Genomic DNA, 18307 nt, shown 5'->3' with positions numbered 1-18307 from the left:
ATTATATAGAATTTTCTTTTAAAAAGAACACAAAATGAGACAGCAGAAGCTGATGTCATATATAAAGAGTTATGTGATAGAGTGGGGAGTTAATTTTTTAGGAATCTGATTTGGCCTCATCCCGGTACGGGACAGCATGGTCACTGCTGTGTTACCCCTGGAAGCAGGGCTTCACCTGCACAAGAGCACCCCAGGAGGACAGATGAGATTCCTGGCTGTCCTGGGTGGGAAGGGAGGTCACACACGCAGGATGTTACAGTTAAAGTGCACCAGGTGCTGCTTTTAGCAGTGGTCAGAATTAAGTTTAGCCTTTTCCTCCGTCATCAAGACAGAGTCAGATAGCGCCCATGAGAGAGGTTAGCAGACTGTGAAGCTATAGTAAATGTTAGGCAAAGTACAAAGGGGAGAAAGGAATACGAACACCTTGGAAAACAGTTGAGCACTTCCTCAAAAATATTAAATACAGATGTGTCACTGGATCCAGCAACTGCAGTCCTCAAGAGAATATACTGAAGATAATCGAAAACAAATGTCCACACAGAAACTTGGGCACAAATGTTCTTAACATCATTATTCATAACAAATGTCCACAGCTAACAAATAAACAAAATGCAATGTGATCCCGTTTAACGCAGTGCTGCTCGGCAGTCAGAAGGAATGAAGTACTGCTGCAGGCCCCAGCCTGGGTGACCCTTGACAGCAGTATGCTCAGTGAGAACCCAGTCAGGAAATCTCACCTACTGTACGATTCCATTGATAGGACACATCCGGAGGAGGCAAACCTAGAAAGTAGATTAATGCTTGCTAGTGTTGAAGGGGATGAAAAAATGGAATGTGAATACTAATGGGTAGCAGTTTGTTTTGGAGGTGACAAAAATGCTTATTTTAACTAGTGGTGAAGGCTGTACAACTCTGCGAACATACTAAACACCACGGAACTGTGTATTTTAAAGGGCTCAGTTTTATGGTTTGTCAATAAAACTATTGTTTAAAAAAAAATAAGGGAAGGAAATGGTTTGTACCCAAATGTTTTATCTCATATCACTTAACCCTCTGTCTTACCACCACCATCTGGGTATAGAAGTTTCCCGTCAAACTCAGGAAGGTGCTTTTTTTTTTCCCTTCAAGACTTCATTGAGAAAATGCCATTTTACTCCCCTAACTCTGCCCTCTTTCTGCTCCAGTAATTTCTTAGCGTGGGTAAGAAAGGAACCCTAGAGGACTGTTTCCTAAAGTAGGACGAATGAGGGATTGTCCAGCAGGATAGACTCCCCCATTCACAAACCACCCCACTACTAATTAGTCAGCAATGAGCATATTTGCTGTATTTGCAAAAACACAGCCATGATGACTTCTTTAATCACCAAATCTGATTGTCAGAATTCCCACAAGTACAGTGCCACATGTCTCTCACCAAAAACACAAGTGAGGCTCACGGACTTCCGGTGATTAAGTGACGACCTGGCTCCATCTGCTGTGCTGACAGGTTACGTTACAATCCAGTCGGCGTTCACTCATCTTGTGCTCTCTCCCTCTCTCCCTTCTCCTCTTGTTTTCCAGTGGCTGCTTCAACCCCTAACTCCACTGCTGGTGCAGCCATGAATTCTCTGACCTCTCTTGGGACTCTGCAAGGATTGGCTGGAGCCACTGTTGGATTGAATAATATTAACGCACTAGCAGGTACCATAAACAGTGAGTATTTGCTGCTCTGGTGGACAGCCTTCCCCCAAATTCTCCACAGAAAATGGTCAGCCAGAAATGACCTAAAAAGGATGTACAATGGGGAGAACTAAAACTTGGGATGGAGGAGCACATGCTTTGATATGCAAAAGCTAGCCACATTTTGTCTCAAAAAAAAAAAAAATTCCAGCACTCAGCATCCCAGATGCTTTGCAGTACGTAGGATGTGTACTCTCTGCGACAGACAGTTGTTTTCAGGTTTCGAGGAGTTCAGTTTGTTTAAGTTGGGTGCCGTTCTGTGAGGCAGGGTGTTGTAACAGAAAAATGAATAGACTGCAAGTCAGGAAGCAGGAGTGCAGCCAGGCACCTGGAGGAGCGCAGGTGAATCACTGCTCCCTCCCTGGGCTTCAGAGTGGCCAGCTGAAAGCTCTGGATCACTTGGTAAAAGCCGTCCTCTAGCTCTAACAGCCAAAGACCCATGACAATTATAGAGAAGCAAATAAGGTCCTTGGAAAGAAAGAAATGCAACTTGGTGGAGAGGAGCCACTGCTGGAAGTGGAATCATCTAGAATCCGTATTAACACCCACAGCCATGGCTTGTGCTGTAGCAGTTCAGAGGAGCATCATCTTACTGTGGCTGGTTCAGAGAGGCTTAAGGCAGACAGCTTAGAAATTCTAAGTACACTTGGTTCTGAAATGCAAAGAACTCTGGGTTCTATTCTACGTAGCAAACCCATGCCTGTCATTTTAGCTCTGTGTAGAGAAAAGTAACCATGCTACAGGGTAAGTCACATGTTAGACTCATGCTTAGGTATGGGTTTCCTGCAGTGGAGACTATGACCCCTAGCCCAGAGAGGACACCTAATTTGTCCCTCCATTCGCTCTTCCCCCATCCCACTGCCTGAGAGTAGCCAAGCCCAGCAGGTCCATGACAGCCAACAGAGGTTCTCAGTGGGGTCTCAAGTTACCTATCATATAGCCCAGGCAACCTCCATTTTTATGTTTAATAAAGGGGTCCTTGATTTTTAACCCATGATTGCCTAAGTTAGCTGTTTTAAAGGGGTTATTAGTATCTGTTTTCAAAGCAAAAACAGTACAGTAATTCAAAAAGAATCTTGGAATTTAGTTGGTAAAAAAAGATCGTGAAAATTCACCCAAATAAAGATGGACTTTTATAATCTGGGTAAGAAAATAAATCATATGTTTAGAAGTAGGAAATTTTCAGATTTTGTTAAGTCTTTTTATTCAGATGATCTAAAACAAAAACTTGCACTGAGTTTTACCTGACCATAGGGAAAGAAAAATATTTTTCTTGCAAATATGATTCCTAATTAGCCTTTAGGACATGAAGTGGGGCCTGTATGCCAGCCAGGATGTTTTATTCCCGTTCAAACTGCCTCCAGCTTTTCCCTTTTGCAGCAGCCAAGTAGGAGCCTTACTGCCCTGACTCCCGGTGCAGCTCCTCTCTCTGACCCTGTCCTGCAGAAGCACCAGCCCACTGCCTCCACCTAGGTTGAGGATGGGTGTGCTCGCACACGTCCCCTCATGCTGCTTCTCTTGCCCCAGGACCTAGTTCCCCTCAAACAAGGACTTTGATTTGATCGCCTGCCTGTCCTTGGTCTGCAGAGTAACAGGCCAGTGGGAATGGTTGTCCTCCTCAGCACGTGCTCATGACTGCTGCGTGTGTGTCCTCTTGTCTGTGTCCTGCTCCTCCCACCTCCCTCTGTTGTGCGTCGCTGGGCGGTACCCATCCTTAGAGTGAGGACTGGACAGGGACTCTGTTACAGGGCAGGGAAACAGCAGCTGGTTTTCCGTGGGGTTTTGTGTTATACGAAGTTTGCTTCTGGCAAGGACAACAGGCTTACATTTTTTTAATTCCTTGCTGTTAACAGAGGTATGTTTAGTTTGTGGGAAATTACAAATATTTCCGGCTTCAAAAAACAACTAACAGACAGTGTTTACCAAAATTCTGCTCAAACAAAAATACATTCCTTCTGATTTGATATGTGTTACTAATGAAGAGCTACTTTACAGTCTGAACACTGACTGGGAGCTAATATTTGCGATTTGTCTCAAATTAGATAAAGAGAAAACCTTCTAGGATGGAATATTCTAGGATACTGCTACTGGTTCTACTGGATAGTTCTCAAAGAAGGTAACCAAGAACTGGTTACTTGGACAGAGTCAGCTTTTCAGTGGCCACCAACTTCTAAACCATTGCTATATCTGTACCAGGAACCATTTCTCGCTACCTTGAGGGTATTCTGGAAGACAACTCTTCCATGAACAAAGTATTCAGCAAAAAAGTAGATGGATAATTCAGCCTGAATTTTACCCTCTTTTCTATGAGGGGGCCCTACACCTTTGTGAAGGGCAGTTTGAAGTTAATGGACAAGCAGCTAAAATAAACTGTTTGGGTTTAATATCCTTTTTCTTCCCTTTTACTTGATGAATACAGGGGCTAGAAAACAGCACAGTGTCCTCAGGGTAAATCAGACGAAGGACCATGAGTAATTTACCACCAGGGTTTTCACTTCTGGATTAGTTGAGAGCTCCCTGAGCATGTTTCATAAATTAATATCTTAACAGAGATGAAGAAATACTTTTTGCAGCTATGTTCACCCAGGAGTCTATACTCAATTTTCCATGCTTAAATGTATGTCAAATGGCATTTTCTTTTTCCTTGCTTAAATCACGTTATTCTTCCAAACTGCTTAGCATCTAGTACTTAAAGTTGTAATTGTTTGAATATTACCAACAGCATGCTTGGTGAAACTTATTTACGAACTTTTTATGTATGTATTTATTAAGAGAAAGAACATTCCCATCCAATGGTAACTGCCAGGATGGCAATCCAGGTCTCGCGCGTGGGTGGCAAGGACCCACCTGGTTGAGCCCTCACTGCTGCAGAGCAGGGAGCCAAGCATCGAACCCATGGACTTGAAAATGAGATGCAGGTGTTTTGCCTGCTAGGCTCAATGCCTGCCCCTCAACTACTTATGTATGGTAGAGAAATAGCTTGGAAGGATGTATCTCCTCTGTACAAAGGAAAATTCACCTCAGTAAATAACTTACCAATCTTTAAGAATATATTAAGTCACTCCTCACTTTTTCTTTTTTTATTTGGTACAAAATCTCGCAGACTAGCTTGCTTGTGGATAAAGGTAGTGTGCATATGGTACTCTGCCTGTGATTCTACTTTTCAGTACCATCTCAATTGTGGCCACAAAAATATGTCCATGCTCATTTTTTTTAAGTGTGTCCTTTTATGTCATTCTAACAGATTTATTCACTAACCCCACAGCTCCTTGGAATTTTGAGTTGAGCACCTCTGGAGAGCAACTGAGTGTAAAGTCAGACTGCACAATTATACAGACAGCCAGTTACAGAGGCCTTCCTTGTGAAGGTCTGCCACACCTGTCATTTCTTTCCAGCCTTCCTCATCTATATAGTATGCATAGGAATGTAGATGAACTGGGAGGAAAGGGTTGATCATTTGGTCCTTTCACAGTACAGTTCTTTTAAGTGGAAGTATTTTATTCAACTTGGCTTTCTTCAGATTCCTGCTTCTATATTAGCTCCAGCAGCTGAGTTGACTAAGGTTATATTTTTTCTTAAAGACTTATTTATTTGAAAGGCAGAGATAGAGACAGAGGTCTTCCATCTGCTGGTTCACTCCCCAATGGCAGGAGCAGAGCTGATCTGAAGCCAAAAGCCAGGAGCTTCTTCTGGGTCTCCCACACAGGAACAGGGGCCCAAACACTTGTGCCATCTTCCACTGCTTTCCCAGGCCATAGCAGGGCACTGGATCGGAGGTGCAGCAGCCAGGTCTTGAACCAGTGCCCATAAGGATGCTGGCACTGCAGGCTTTTACCCACTACACCAGAGTGCCAGCCCCAACTAGGGTTAATTATTTAACTGAGTAACATCTGGTAGCTCACAGGAACTCATCTCAAAATTTGGAATATTCCTATTGGTTCATCAAACTCTACTGTGTTATCAGTTACCTATTCTACCCTGGATTTGCAAACATTAACTCCCCAGATTTTACAAGATAGTTTTGGTTTAAAATATTCTTAATGTACTTCTTAGTTTTGCTCACAGAGGTGGTATTTATAACCATGGAGGAGGCAAGCTCTGTGATGGAGAAGGCACACTTTCCCCTCTCACCTGCACAGGCCCCTCCAGCATCTACACCTCATCCACTTGGTGCCTCCCCTGCCCCAGGCAGATTAAGGCCAGCCAGGACTACCTCCCAGCCTGTAAGAAACAGATACAAGGAGAACCCTTTAACTCAGATCCACACTGAGGTGCAGGATGTGGCTGGAATGTCACCTGGTACAGCTATCAATCTTACAAGGACTCTACTGTCCCTCTAGTATTGACGAGCATTAACTTTATCCTGCTTGTGTATTTAAAGGCAAAAAAAGAAAACTTTCCCCTTTTTGCCAAAAAAAAAAAAAAATTTGAAATAGATAATTCTCCTGACCTGGACAGTTTAAAAAAACGGCCATACACCAGAAGGGAAAGGAGTTAGGAGAGCCAGTGAGCACTGCAGTGAAGCTGCCTTGTCTGGCCCTCTGGGGAACAAAGCCGTGAAGGCTTCGAGTCACGGGCAGGCACTCCTGTGCACCCTGTGTAGCAGGGCCTGGAGACTCCAAGCCCCTCCCTCTGACAAGGTGCTGGGGACATGTGATGCTCCCGTCCCTGCCCTCGAGTGGGAGGCCTCTCAGTAGCGTGGAGCGTCTGTCTTCAGCCCATAATTGTCAGGCAGCAGCTGAACTGCGAATGGCCCTGGGGGCCCACATGTGCACCTAGAACCACAGGCCCTAGGGGATAAATGCAGTGGCAGGTTACCACTCGTTTTCCTGCTAGAATTTCCTCACACAGCATCTGAATTCCCGAGAACTGAGGCCATGACCTGAGCAGCTAGATCTGTAGTCACCTGTTAACAGCCTGACGAAATTGAAACCAAGGGAACTTAGCAGTGCTGCCTGGCTTTACAGCCGCCTCTCACCTCTCCCAGAAAAGAAACAGATGTTTCTGTGCATCACACAAGTACCGGGAGGTGAGGATGAAATAAGATCAAATAGAGAAAAGGGAAATTGCTCCCCAGTCCTTCAGCAGCCATAACAATTATAGGGATAGAGGGAGGCAAAGAGTCACTGAGGTAAATGTGATTAGTTAGTGTCTGTGGGGCTGTTCAGCGTAATTAGGAGGACAAACTATTTCTAAGCTTTTAACCATGTTTATTTGTGTGACCCAAAAAAAAAAAAAAAAAAAAAAAAAAGACTCCTTCATAACAGGAAACTTGAAGCAGATCCAGCAGGACCTCTGCTGGCCAACACCTCTCAGCTGAGTTTGTACTTTGCTTGAAATCACTTCATTTCTCAAGAGGCTAAAACACAACCTCACAGACTATCCATTCCCCCTCTCTCTGCACTGAGAATGTACTTGGAACCACCCCCAAGGTGTAGTTCAGTTACCTCAAGTCCCACGGCAGGAATTCCAGACCTGAGTCCTCTACTGTTAAGCCATGGTCCAGTGCGTGTGTCACATGCTGTCCTTTCAGTCTATGAGATGAAGCTGGCAAAGGCACAGAGCATAGGACACTCCCCCCTGCTGCTTCCTATGGATGGCAAGCAGTAACATTGATAGAAGTGTTAAGGGGATCCTGTTGTTTGATTCCTCTGTATAATTTCTCAGCACCCTAGTCTTAGGACTTCTTACCAAATTCTTTGTTAGCCATCCTTGCTATTTTAATATCTCTAACCAACAGCCCTAATGTCATCAAAATTTGCATTAATGTTTTCAGCAAGTTCTTTTTTTGGGGGGGTGGGAGATCTACTTCTAAAAACATTTCTGAATGATTTATTTGAAAGGCAGACAGCAAGTGAGAGAGAGCACGTGCACGCTTCTATCCTCTGATTCACTCCCCAAATGGTCGAAACAACCAGTGCCAAGTGAGGTGGAAGGCAGGAGCCTGGAACTCCATCCAGGTCACCCACAAGGGTGGCAGGAACTCAAGTACTTGAACAATCATCCACTGCTTCCTAGGGGTATCAGCAGGGAGCTGGATTTGAAGTGAAGTAGCCAGGACTTAACCTGTACTCCGGCATGGGATGCAGGCATCGCAAGCAGTGGCCCAACCTGCTGCACTCCAGTGCTCACCCCTCCTCCAGATTCTTAATCATAAAGGAACCAAAGGCAATTCTGATGTCAGCGCTTCCATTTCCTGAGTTCATCTGAAAGCTAACACTATAAACTGCTTGTTTTGAGTCAGTACTCAGGAAAATGTGATACAGTCAGCAAGCATAATAGAGCAAAAGAGCAGCCAGGACACACAGAAAAACAGCAAAAAAGCATTCTGGCCGACATCCAGTTCACATGAGTTCACGCGGAGGTCCAGCTTACAGTCAGTCACACTGTCACTTCAGTTACACACGACATGAAACTCACTGGCAGAGACCCCAGGTGCCGGGGAACTGATGAATGTGCTGTGTGTGCACGGGCACACCCCATAACCATTTGCTGCTGAAAACGCCATCACTCCCTCTCTAGCCTCGGCTAGGTGACGACGCGGCTCAGCTCTCTGGAGCTGTATGATGGGTCCGTGTTCTTGTGCCTCAGTCCTCCTAGGCTGTCCATTCACTCCTCAGGCCCTTGTCCCTGACAACATCCTTCAGCTGCTGAGGAAAGACTGGTAACAGGAGAGCCAGTTCACTGGACTGTGAACTCGGCCATTTCCTCCTCAGACAGCTTCAGGAAAAAAAAGGTTTATCCTGGGCGCCGCGGCTCACTAGGCTAATCCTCCGCCTAGCGGCGCCGGCACACTGGGTTCTAGTCCCGGTCGGGGCGCCGGATTCTGTCCCAGTTGCCCCTCTTCCAGGCCAGCTCTCTGCTGTGGCCAGGGAGTGCAGTGGAGGATGGCCCAGGTGCTTGGGCCCTGCACCCCATGGGAGACCAGGAAAAGCACCTGGCTCCTGGCTCCTGCCATCGGATCAGCGCGGTGTGCCGGCCGCAGCGCGCTGGCCGCGGCGGCCATTGGAGGGTGAACCAACGGCAAAGGAAGACCTTTCTCTCTGTCTCTCTCTCTCACTGTCCACTCTGCCTGTCAAAAAAAAAAAAAAAAAAAAAAAGGTTTATCCTTTTTTCCTCAACCCCTTGAGCCATCCCAAGGCTCCTCAAAGAGCCCAGTAAACGGATCTAAATGTACAGATGATATAGGCCTCTGCCACTACTGTTTTCTTTTTCTCTATCATGCTTGTAAGCACTAAGAAGCAGAATGCTTTTATTTCAAAAGATAACAGCAGTACTTGCCAGTAGCACATTGCATGGAACAAAGATGTATTGTCCACCTGTAGTGCCTCAGTGAGTTCTGATCACTGGCCTAGGGAGTAAGGGTTATCATTGCTTAGGTCTTTTTTTTCTCCATTATTATGATTTATTTCTTCATGGTTTCGTTTTTAATTTCCTGTTGGCTTAATTGGTGTGCTAGCTGCATGCACTTGCTGTTGTACTTGTGTCAAATGATTCTCTAACTTCCTTTGGAAAGCACTAATGAATAAGTGCTATTTCTCTTCTCTATTGTTGGGTTTTTTGTAAAGTTGCTCAAATGCTCTCAGGTATGGCGGCTCTCAATGGAGGACTTGGCGCCACAGGCTTGACGAATGGCACGGCTGGCACCATGGACGCCCTCACCCAGGCCTACTCAGGAATTCAGCAGTATGCGGCAGCCGCACTGCCCACTCTGTACAGCCAGAGCTTGCTGCAACAGCAGAGCGCTGCGGGTAGCCAGAAGGAAGGTATGTGCGTGCCCTCACCCCAGGATAGGGCCTACTGTGGCCAGCCCAATGGGCAGTATTTGCCTGTAGGACACTTTAGAAGAAATTATATTGAACCAGTGTTGTAAGAGAAAGCAATTGTTTTATTTCAGTATTCATGTTTAAAAAAAAAAAATCTGACAAGCCTAAGCCGTTCATTTCAATATTTGCTGTTTCTTATCCTTTATTTTTGCATTGTTCTCTTAATTTGAAGTTCTCAGCCATTGTGCACTTATACACAATGACTTATTAGCTGCTGCCATCAAAAAATGACAGGTACCTCCCTCCCCCACATCATCATGGACCATCAGTTTCTCCCCTTATACACAGCCGCCTCATTAATGGAAGGGGAAAATCAATGCAGGCCTCTGTATCTCTCTGTCGCGCCTGCATTTCCCAGGTGTTTTGGAGACCACATACCCATGATAATTGTGTGGCTGCCTCTTCATAGGTGATGGGTCTCGGGTTAATAATAAAATCCACGGGTAGGATTGACTTGGTCTTTGTTTAATTGGGGGTCTTCTGGGGAGGCAAGTAAGTGATTGATTGCTTTGCTTCTCTGCCAGAAAGGCAGAATCAACTTTAGGAAGTTAATGCTAAGAATACATTAGAGCTAATTATAAAATGGTTAATGAGCTAGTCCAAATAAGGACAGTCTGTCATTCTTCCTTTTGACTTCTTCTTAATTGAGGCTGCTTTAAAGCAAAATACTTATTTTCTGACTTATTTAGAATGTGGAAATTTTTTTCCTTCTGCCCATCCCCAAACTGCTTTTGCCTGAATACTGACTTTATGCATGGTGTTCTATCAGAAACAGCAGTGTTACCTTGTGAAGCTGTGAGTTTTAAGGGGATGTGGCTTAAAAGACACTCATGTGTTTAATTTTTAAAAAGGAAAAGGTTTCTTTTTCTAAATAACATGGGGATCATTAAAAACCAAAGCTACCAGGGGCTTCAAAAATTTCATTGGAAGTGTACATATCTTTTAAGTGCATTTCTCTGCCATGTTTTTGAAGTACCCTCATATATGAAAGTTATTTTTCATTATTTTGACTTTCTCTTTACTCTCAGCTGTCACTGCTACGGTAGACTTTTTAAACTGCACAACTGTTCAGACACCTGTGGTTTACCAGGAGTGTGAAGGGAGTCAACATCAACACCACCTCTTCCCAAAGAAAAGCCTCAATTTCAGTTGGTCTGCCTGGGGGTCTGCCTCCTGTGATGACAAATAAGGGTGGGAGGCGGGACGCTGTAAGACAAGGCTGTCCTCACACAGGGCCCAGCTGGCCTGTTTATGCATCTGGAGACAGTCAGTCCTTGCTCCATCATCTAGCTACCAAGGCCTCACAGCAAACTGCATTATGTATAACCTGTGTCACTGAGAAAATGCCAGTCACTCAAAACATACAAATTCAGTGGCGTAAGCACACTATTTGGGCCCTAAAACAGTGTTTTTCTAAAAGAGCTTTACCTTAGCCCGCCACCCTGAGTTCCTTGCCTTGAGTCTTAGGGGTTGCTGCTGGAGCAATCACCTCTGCAGGGTTGAACTGACTCTGGCCGACTCCTGATGCTTTTAATTTAGCTATTTGGACCACCAGTAGCATGGTTTTAGGATTTTGGACCGCTTTTGGTTGGTAGGTTTTGTTCTGTTTTGTTTCTAATCATTTTCATCCCTCTCTTCTGTTCTCTTCTTACTCAGTTAATATGAAATTTAAACTTAGTTTAAGTAAAATAAAATATAAAATGGTATATTATACTGGGAGGAGGGAAATGTAATGAATTCCAATACTAAATAGATTTTCTACTTGACAGTTCTGTACTTCACTAAAGACAGGCGAAAGTCAGCTTCACATATCTAGTCATGTACCCTGGTGTATTTTTACCCCATAGGAGAATGAGCCAAGTCTGGCTTTGTAAAGAAATGGTTTTCATTTTACTCCCACTAAATCGTGTGAAGGGTCATGAAATCCCTACAGACCTAAACCCAGGACAATTAATCACCTTCCTTGCCATTCTCAAGTACCCACTGCCATACTGTCATACTGACACAGGTGGTTAGGGTCTCCTGAAACCCAAGGAGGCACAGTGGGTCCTATACAGCTTTGTTCCCACAAATGCTCCTAGTGCTTAATGCCAGGGTCAAGGGTCAAGTGCTCTGTGTGCAATACAAAACATGAACACTCCACAAACACCTGGGACCAACAAACTCATCTAACACACATAACTCACCAGTTAAAGTCACATGCACTAGAAGAAATCATACAAGAGGGTGATTTATGAACAAATTTTTGCCACTCTTAGAAACAGGTAAAGGAAGATATACAGATGGAAATGGAGGGTAGAATCTGTTTTCTTTCCGATTGCTGTCTTTCCTCCTGGTTACATACAAGGGAGGTTTTCCATGTGAAATCATCCTTTTCTCTGTTTAATATTAGAAAATTTGACAGTTTGCCAAAACCCACTGTTTCTTGGTGGAGATAAAGGGGAGTAGGGTACACTACACCAGGGGAAGCTTTGGGTGTTTTTTTCCTAGGAAAATGATGAGCAGAAAGACAAAGCCTCCTTGGGTTTGTTGCTCTGTCTCCTTCTTTTCTTGGTCTCTCTATGAATATACTCTAGAATGCAGGATTATTCAGGCATACCCAGTAATCTATCCTCAGCACTAAAATTGTATTTTCTCCCCAGGCTGCAGGAGGTAAGATGTACCTCACAGTTCACACTGGGTCCCATTAATCCTCATTTGTGCACTTGCACCTTTGATTTAGAAGGAACATTAAACCTGGTGCTACCATACATTTGCAGAGGGTTTGCATGGCACAGGGGCACTAAGAACATCTGTTGCCCATGTTTGGGTATCTGTTCATACTAAATTGTGATTTTTTTAACCAAAAAATATTTGGGGATCTGAGGCCTGTAGTGATACCCCTGTAAAACGCAGCCTGCCTCCCTGCTGGAAGTATGTATATGTCCATAGAAACTGCGAGCAACAGAGCACAGCGATCTAGTCATGCAGACACACTGATACGTAAGGAAGTAATCTTCCTTGTGCACAGTCTCATTTGTTAGGACACTTTTTTTCTTTTACTATTTATTTTGTGGCAGCAGAAGAAACTTGTTTTGTATTTATTTGCAAATCTGTTTACCCATTTATCTTACTAAATTCTTTTTTATCTCCATGTTATTTTTCTTTACCCCATACACATAGATACCCTGTCCCCTGGCACTTCCAAGTGGGACAGGCAGGTCTGGTTCCTCTCCTGTAAATGCCAGTGGAAGATCTGTGACCCAACTGAAGCAGTTTCTTCACCAGTCCTGTGGGCTCCCTTCTTGGATACCACACCTGGAATGTCCAAGAGGCATCCAGCTCTCATTCTCCACCCTGCTCACTTAGGTTCCTGCCCCCACCACTGCTTCTGGTAGCTTTCAGATAGCCCTCACATAGCTCCACAGCAAGTTTAGGAGAGGCACTCAAAGCGAGCTTATCTCTACAACCAGTATCATGAAGAAGGGCTTCCCTTCTCCATCTACTTCCTGAGACCTGCTTGGGACAGGATAGGTAAAGGTGAGGAAACTGGCTTACCTCTGTCCTTCTACATCCACTGCCTTCATTTCCAAGCCTAGTCACCAGTGCTGTGATTCCCATCAAAGGGCTGAGACTCCAGCTACCTTTTTTTTCCGCCTACACCGGCTTGTTGCAAGTCACTTCTAGTAAAGATTCTGATTATTAGACTGTGTTAAGAGAGTTGACAAATTGCAACTGGCTGGATAACTAGGTAAAAGGATCGAGAAAGCTAAGCAGCACTGATACTGCAACCATTATTCTCAGTTGCTGCAATCTGCTTAAAATGCACGCAGCACTGTCTTCCCTGAGAGCCAGTGTGCCTGTGAGAGAAACCATGGGCACCCAGGAAAAACCCAGCCTCGAGTCTCTGCCCGTATGCTGCTCCTACCTTCACTCCCCATGAAGAGGAGACTCAGATGTATGCTCACATGGCAGTAAGTACGTGGGACCACACAACACCATCAGGGAAAACAGCCACTATTTCTTTGGAAATCAGGCCAGTTGGAAGAATGAGCACTTTCCTCAAAGACCAGCACCTGACACTTATCCTCTTTTAGAGTAAGAGAAAGGTGATTACTTAGCCTCCCTGCTGTTAGAGAATTCCTAAGAGGCTGTGGGAACAAAGATTCCAGGGATACCTTACTCTGATTTTTTTTTCCTCTTTAGGTCCAGAAGGGGCAAACCTCTTTATTTACCATCTTCCACAGGAGTTTGGAGACCAGGACATTCTGCAGATGTTCATGCCTTTTGGAAATGTTATCTCTGCTAAAGTCTTCATTGACAAACAGACCAATCTGAGCAAGTGCTTTGGTATGCAAAAGAAACCAAGCTAGAATATTGTAATAGGTTCCTAAATGAGGAGTCATCAGAAGGAAAATGTGAATGACAAATACTCTCAGAGTCAGACAGGGCCTTCCCTTTGTGGGGGTGTTTTCTGCTTTCTCCAGATGCCTGTAAGCAGACTTGAATAAAGTTACTGAATCGCAAAAAGGGGAATGGCTACATAAAAAGGAAGCATCTGAGGAATTAAACTATATGCCCATACATTAGGTAATATTTTTACTCTACTATTAAAGTGCCTGAGTACATTTGCCTAATAATCTTTCATTATTGAGCAATAGCCATTTCTAGAAGCCCCACAGATTGCATCAGAGTCTACTATCAGATGGAAATACAGTTAACAGACTGTAGTCTAGGTCCTCCTGATAGAGAATAGAATTCTTTACCCCTGCATGTGTAGTCTTGACTCAGACGCTTGGGTTGTGGGCACACACTGTACAGGGCACGGTCTGCCTTACACACCCTTTCCTAAGTATGCATACATGCACAAGCAAGGATGTTTCTCACTGCCTGCACAGGCTGGGTGGCTGAGCAGTCCCGTGGTTACTTGGAACACTGCATTCAAAGGCCATAACCTGGGCTTCTAGGATGGGCAGGGGCTGCACGAACGGCTATGGGGCACAGGAGAGTGCAGGTGTCTCTCGGTGCACAAGGTTGCTGTGCCTGGTCTTCCTTGCCCCCCCACCACTGCATTGTGTGCAAGCATACACAAATGGATACCCCAGGAAGGTAACAATCCCTACATGCAGTCCTTATTGTTCAAGCCCTTTTGCCTCCAAAGCAGTGAAGAGGTGAGGACAGTTAGTGTCTCTATTACTCAGCAAGCTCTGGCTCACCGTGAGCCAGCACATTTGCTTTGATCCGTCCTGTAATTTAATTCATGTTGGGAGTGGGTAGTAACGACAGCATAAAACAAAATGCAGCAGACACGGGCCAGAGAGAACACACGGAATTACATATTAGAAAGAAAAACAGCAAAGGTAGGGTGGTTCTCAAATTGCCAAAAAACTAAAATTTGCCATTTGGCTGACTAGTAACAGGTAAACAATCCAAACAGAACGTTTGGCTCCTGAAACTGCATTATCATAACATCTTTCTCATTTCTGTGCCATCACCCCAGAAGGGCTGAAGCCTCTGCTGTTAGGGGAATTAGTGTGTCAACCATTTAAAGTCGCTGTTTTCACCCTGGTGGAAAGGCTGTCAGCCTGAACCCATTACACTGCTGCTGCCACGGCAACTATGTAAACCCCTTTGTAATGGTTCATGAGAGAGCGAAATGGAAATTAAATGGTTATAGAGGATGTGTGTATGTTGGCGCATGAGCTAACTTTCGGGAGGCTTCCCTGCACAAAGCGTGGAGGCAGACTTTCCTGTTTCTCATAGCTAAACAGTGTTCGAGGCTTATTTGAAGACTGCAAAGGGATTGCACTTTGTTGTTTGATGTCAGAAAATATTTACTGGCTTAAGGAGATTATATCAGTCCACAAACTACTTAACCAGTGTGTTCACATAGTGCAGGCTAGGAAGTAGCAGCAGCCAAGTATTTATCACCATGGACTGTGTTTTCATTTTGTATTTAAAGCTTTCGCACACCTGATTTCTCAGGGCCCCCAGTTTGCTGAGGTGCTACTCCTAAGGAGGTATCCCATTCTGCCATTCATACCTCTTAGCTGGGTCTCATTATCCATCTTTTGACCCCATTTCCATTCGTGAATCATCCTGCTCCTTCTGCACATAAAGACCCTGAGGGAGTGCCTGGTGTTGTGGCACAGCAGGTTAAGCCACTGCTTGCAACAGCCACCGGCATTTGTAGAGTGCTTGTTCACGTCCTCGGCTGCTCTGCTTCCAGACCAGCGCCCTGCTAATGCACCTGGGAAGGCAGCAAGAACTTGGGTCCCTGCCACTCATGTGGGAGCCTAAGATGGAGTTCCCAGCTCCTGGCTTCAGCCTGACCCAGACCCAGCTGTTGCAGCCATGTGCAGAGTGAACGAGCAGATGGAAGACAGCTTGCATGCTCGCTCGCTCTCTCTCTCTCTCACTATGCCTTTCAAATAATTTTTTTTTAATCAGATAGAAGAAAAAAAACAGATGGAAAGGAGACAGTGAAGCCAGGGCAAACATCTTGAATTGAAAATCACACTTACTGGGTATTAGCTTTAATACAAATTTAAATGACAATTCTTCAATATAGCCTGTCCATGTAGTTTTCCTACCTTATGCTGTATGCCCACTCTTAACCAGCTGAGGAGAGAACTCTGCTGGAAGTACATTTATGTGCTTTTCTTCCTCTACTTGATAAAGCTATTTTTTCTTTAGATCTAACTGTAACAGTAGACAGATGGAGACACTTAGTATAGCTGATGTGTTCAGGACTCAAATCTGGACCATACAGCTTCCTTTCAACACCAGAAGGAAGTAGGTATTATACAAGCTCACCACTTGCATCAGCATTAGCCAGAGCTTTACTTACACCTCTGCCCTGCCTTACCCACCCGTGCTAGAACAAACTAGATCATTGGAATTCTGTTTCTGGTCTTTGTAGAGCATCACTGGTTATTTTTCAAAACTTTCTGGTAGCGGTGGTGGCTGGTGCAGAGAAAGATACTAGAAACCCTACTGAGATGTGTGTTAAGCCCTGAGCCATTGAGACTATTCCCAAGACTTTGGGAGATAACAGCATAGCAATTTCCTATCTGATGAATTTACTGGAGCTTTGAAAATAGAAATTAAGGGAAAAGAACTAGAGTTTCCCTGTTGAAAACCAAGGATAAGTCATTCATTCTAGACTTCCTGACCCATCCCGTTGTAGCCAGACCCAGGCTGTGTGTCTGCAGAGGCATGCAGAATGGGAATGAGAGACAGGTTCCTTGGCAGAACCCATGCCGGTATCTAGCCCTTCCCTTAGGTCTCCTGCCTTCCAGGGACATGTGAAGCTGCGGGCGGCCCTTCAAGCCATGCAACAATAAACACTGCTGCTTTTATGAGTAGCGCTGATTTATCTACCTGGGGTTCTCTTCACCAGGTTTCTAAAGGATGTAAACCACAACCAGATTTGACAAGAAAACTAAATTCACTCAGAAACACTTAAGTTTGAGAATTCGGTTTTCTGGAGAAAGGTTTTGTTCTACCTGATGCTACCTAGTCCAACCAGCTTTTTCACTGCTGCTCAGTGGGCATTTCCAATGTGGCCCCAAAACCATGCCCTGTACATTCACAGCAATAAGAAACTGAGTGCAAATAAATTAAGGCCGTGGGATTGGCACCTGCTCGCTAGCACTTGGCGGCTACGCGGTGCCAGCCATCCCTGAAAGCCCTGGTGCCCCTTCCCTGCTCTGCCTCCTCTCCATCCTGACTCCCTCCCTCCTGCCCTTTGTGTTTTCCAGGTTTTGTTAGCTACGACAATCCAGTCTCTGCACAAGCTGCTATACAGGCTATGAATGGCTTTCAGATCGGCATGAAACGCTTGAAGGTGCAGCTGAAGCGCTCCAAAAACGACAGCAAACCTTACTGATCCTAACCCCAGAGGCTCCCTGCTCTTATTTTAGCTTTCTTAGGGTAAGTCCCACGAGCCAGCCTGTTCTCAACAGGGAAGGCAGAGGAGAGGAGGACCACATTGCCAACTTTGACCAAGAGAGACGGTTATTTTTACAATAAGGCCTCCATTTTCCCTACCCCCCCCCCACAGTTTGCCATATTTAAAACTTGGGCTACCTTGTTTCTATCAAGTCAATTCCTCCTCCAGTTGTGCCACTGTATTCTCTATTTGTTTTGCAATTTGAATCTCCTTTTACCTTTTCTAAAATTTTTGTTTTCATTTTTGTTTTAAAGAAAAACATACACATAAATACATGACATCTTGAGAATTTGAAAGGCAAACACATGCTAATGTGCAATTCTAACTCTGAAACCACTGGTGCCCCAGGAGCACTGCCTGGAGAACCCGCCCCTCCAAGGGCCCCAGCAGGTAGAGGTTCACTCGGTGGCCTAGCAAGAGGGAGAAGCCAGGAGAAGCACTTAAAACAACACAAACGTCCTTCCACTACATCGGTTCATTTTATAAGTAGGATCTTATTTTAGGGTTCAAAATGACATTTATTGGTCAGATTATTACACTGGTTGTCTATTTTGTTATTGTTTTTAGTTTTTAGAAAGGATTAATGTAAAAAAAAAGATTTAGAGATCTGTTTCTTAAAGCTACAGGGTTTAAAAATAAAATAAAAATGAGTGAAAATACTTGATGTTTCTTGAAAGATAAATTTAATAATAATAAATAAATACATAAATACATAAATAAAAAGAAAGCCACAGGCCTGTAAATTTTATTTGTAAAAAAAGCATTTCTATTTTTATACAAAATTTTTACTGCCTCAGAAATAATGGAAGTTATTTATTGCCTATTGTTA

At 44.4% G+C, this 18307-nt stretch overlaps 1 protein-coding gene and 1 long non-coding RNA gene across 49 annotated transcripts in view; one reads left to right on the top strand and one right to left on the bottom strand.

The window, feature by feature from the left end:
• LOC149122665 (uncharacterized) overlaps positions 1-18307 on the bottom strand; it is a 52933-nt gene that overhangs the window by 15868 nt on the left and 18758 nt on the right. The window lies entirely within an intron of this gene.
• The window catches only part of CELF2 (CUGBP Elav-like family member 2), a 939267-nt gene that overhangs the window by 916524 nt on the left and 4436 nt on the right, over positions 1-18307 (top strand). For 9 of the 48 annotated variants that reach the window (XM_070055735.2, XM_070055741.2, XM_017347663.4 and 6 more), the window contains 4 exons: positions 1561-1692; positions 9306-9485; positions 13731-13874; positions 17288-17459. In XM_070055735.2, coding sequence (XP_069911836.1) covers positions 1561-1692; positions 9306-9485; positions 13731-13874; positions 17288-17415 — 584 coding nt within the window. In that variant the 3' untranslated portion in view covers positions 17416-17459. Of the gene's footprint in view, positions 1-1560; positions 1693-9287; positions 9486-13730; positions 13875-17287 lie in introns of all 48 variants that reach the window. The other 39 variants (XM_070055747.2, XM_070055736.2, XM_017347665.4 and 36 more) reach the window with 9 other exon arrangements.

This window comes from Oryctolagus cuniculus, chromosome 13 (assembly GCF_051225735.1).
Source record: "Oryctolagus cuniculus isolate XC-2025 breed Fujian yellow rabbit chromosome 13, ASM5122573v1, whole genome shotgun sequence".
Lineage (NCBI taxonomy): Eukaryota > Metazoa > Chordata > Mammalia > Lagomorpha > Leporidae > Oryctolagus > Oryctolagus cuniculus.
The sequence above is the reverse complement of the archived record's forward strand: the minus strand, read 5'-3'. Positions and strand labels throughout refer to the sequence as shown.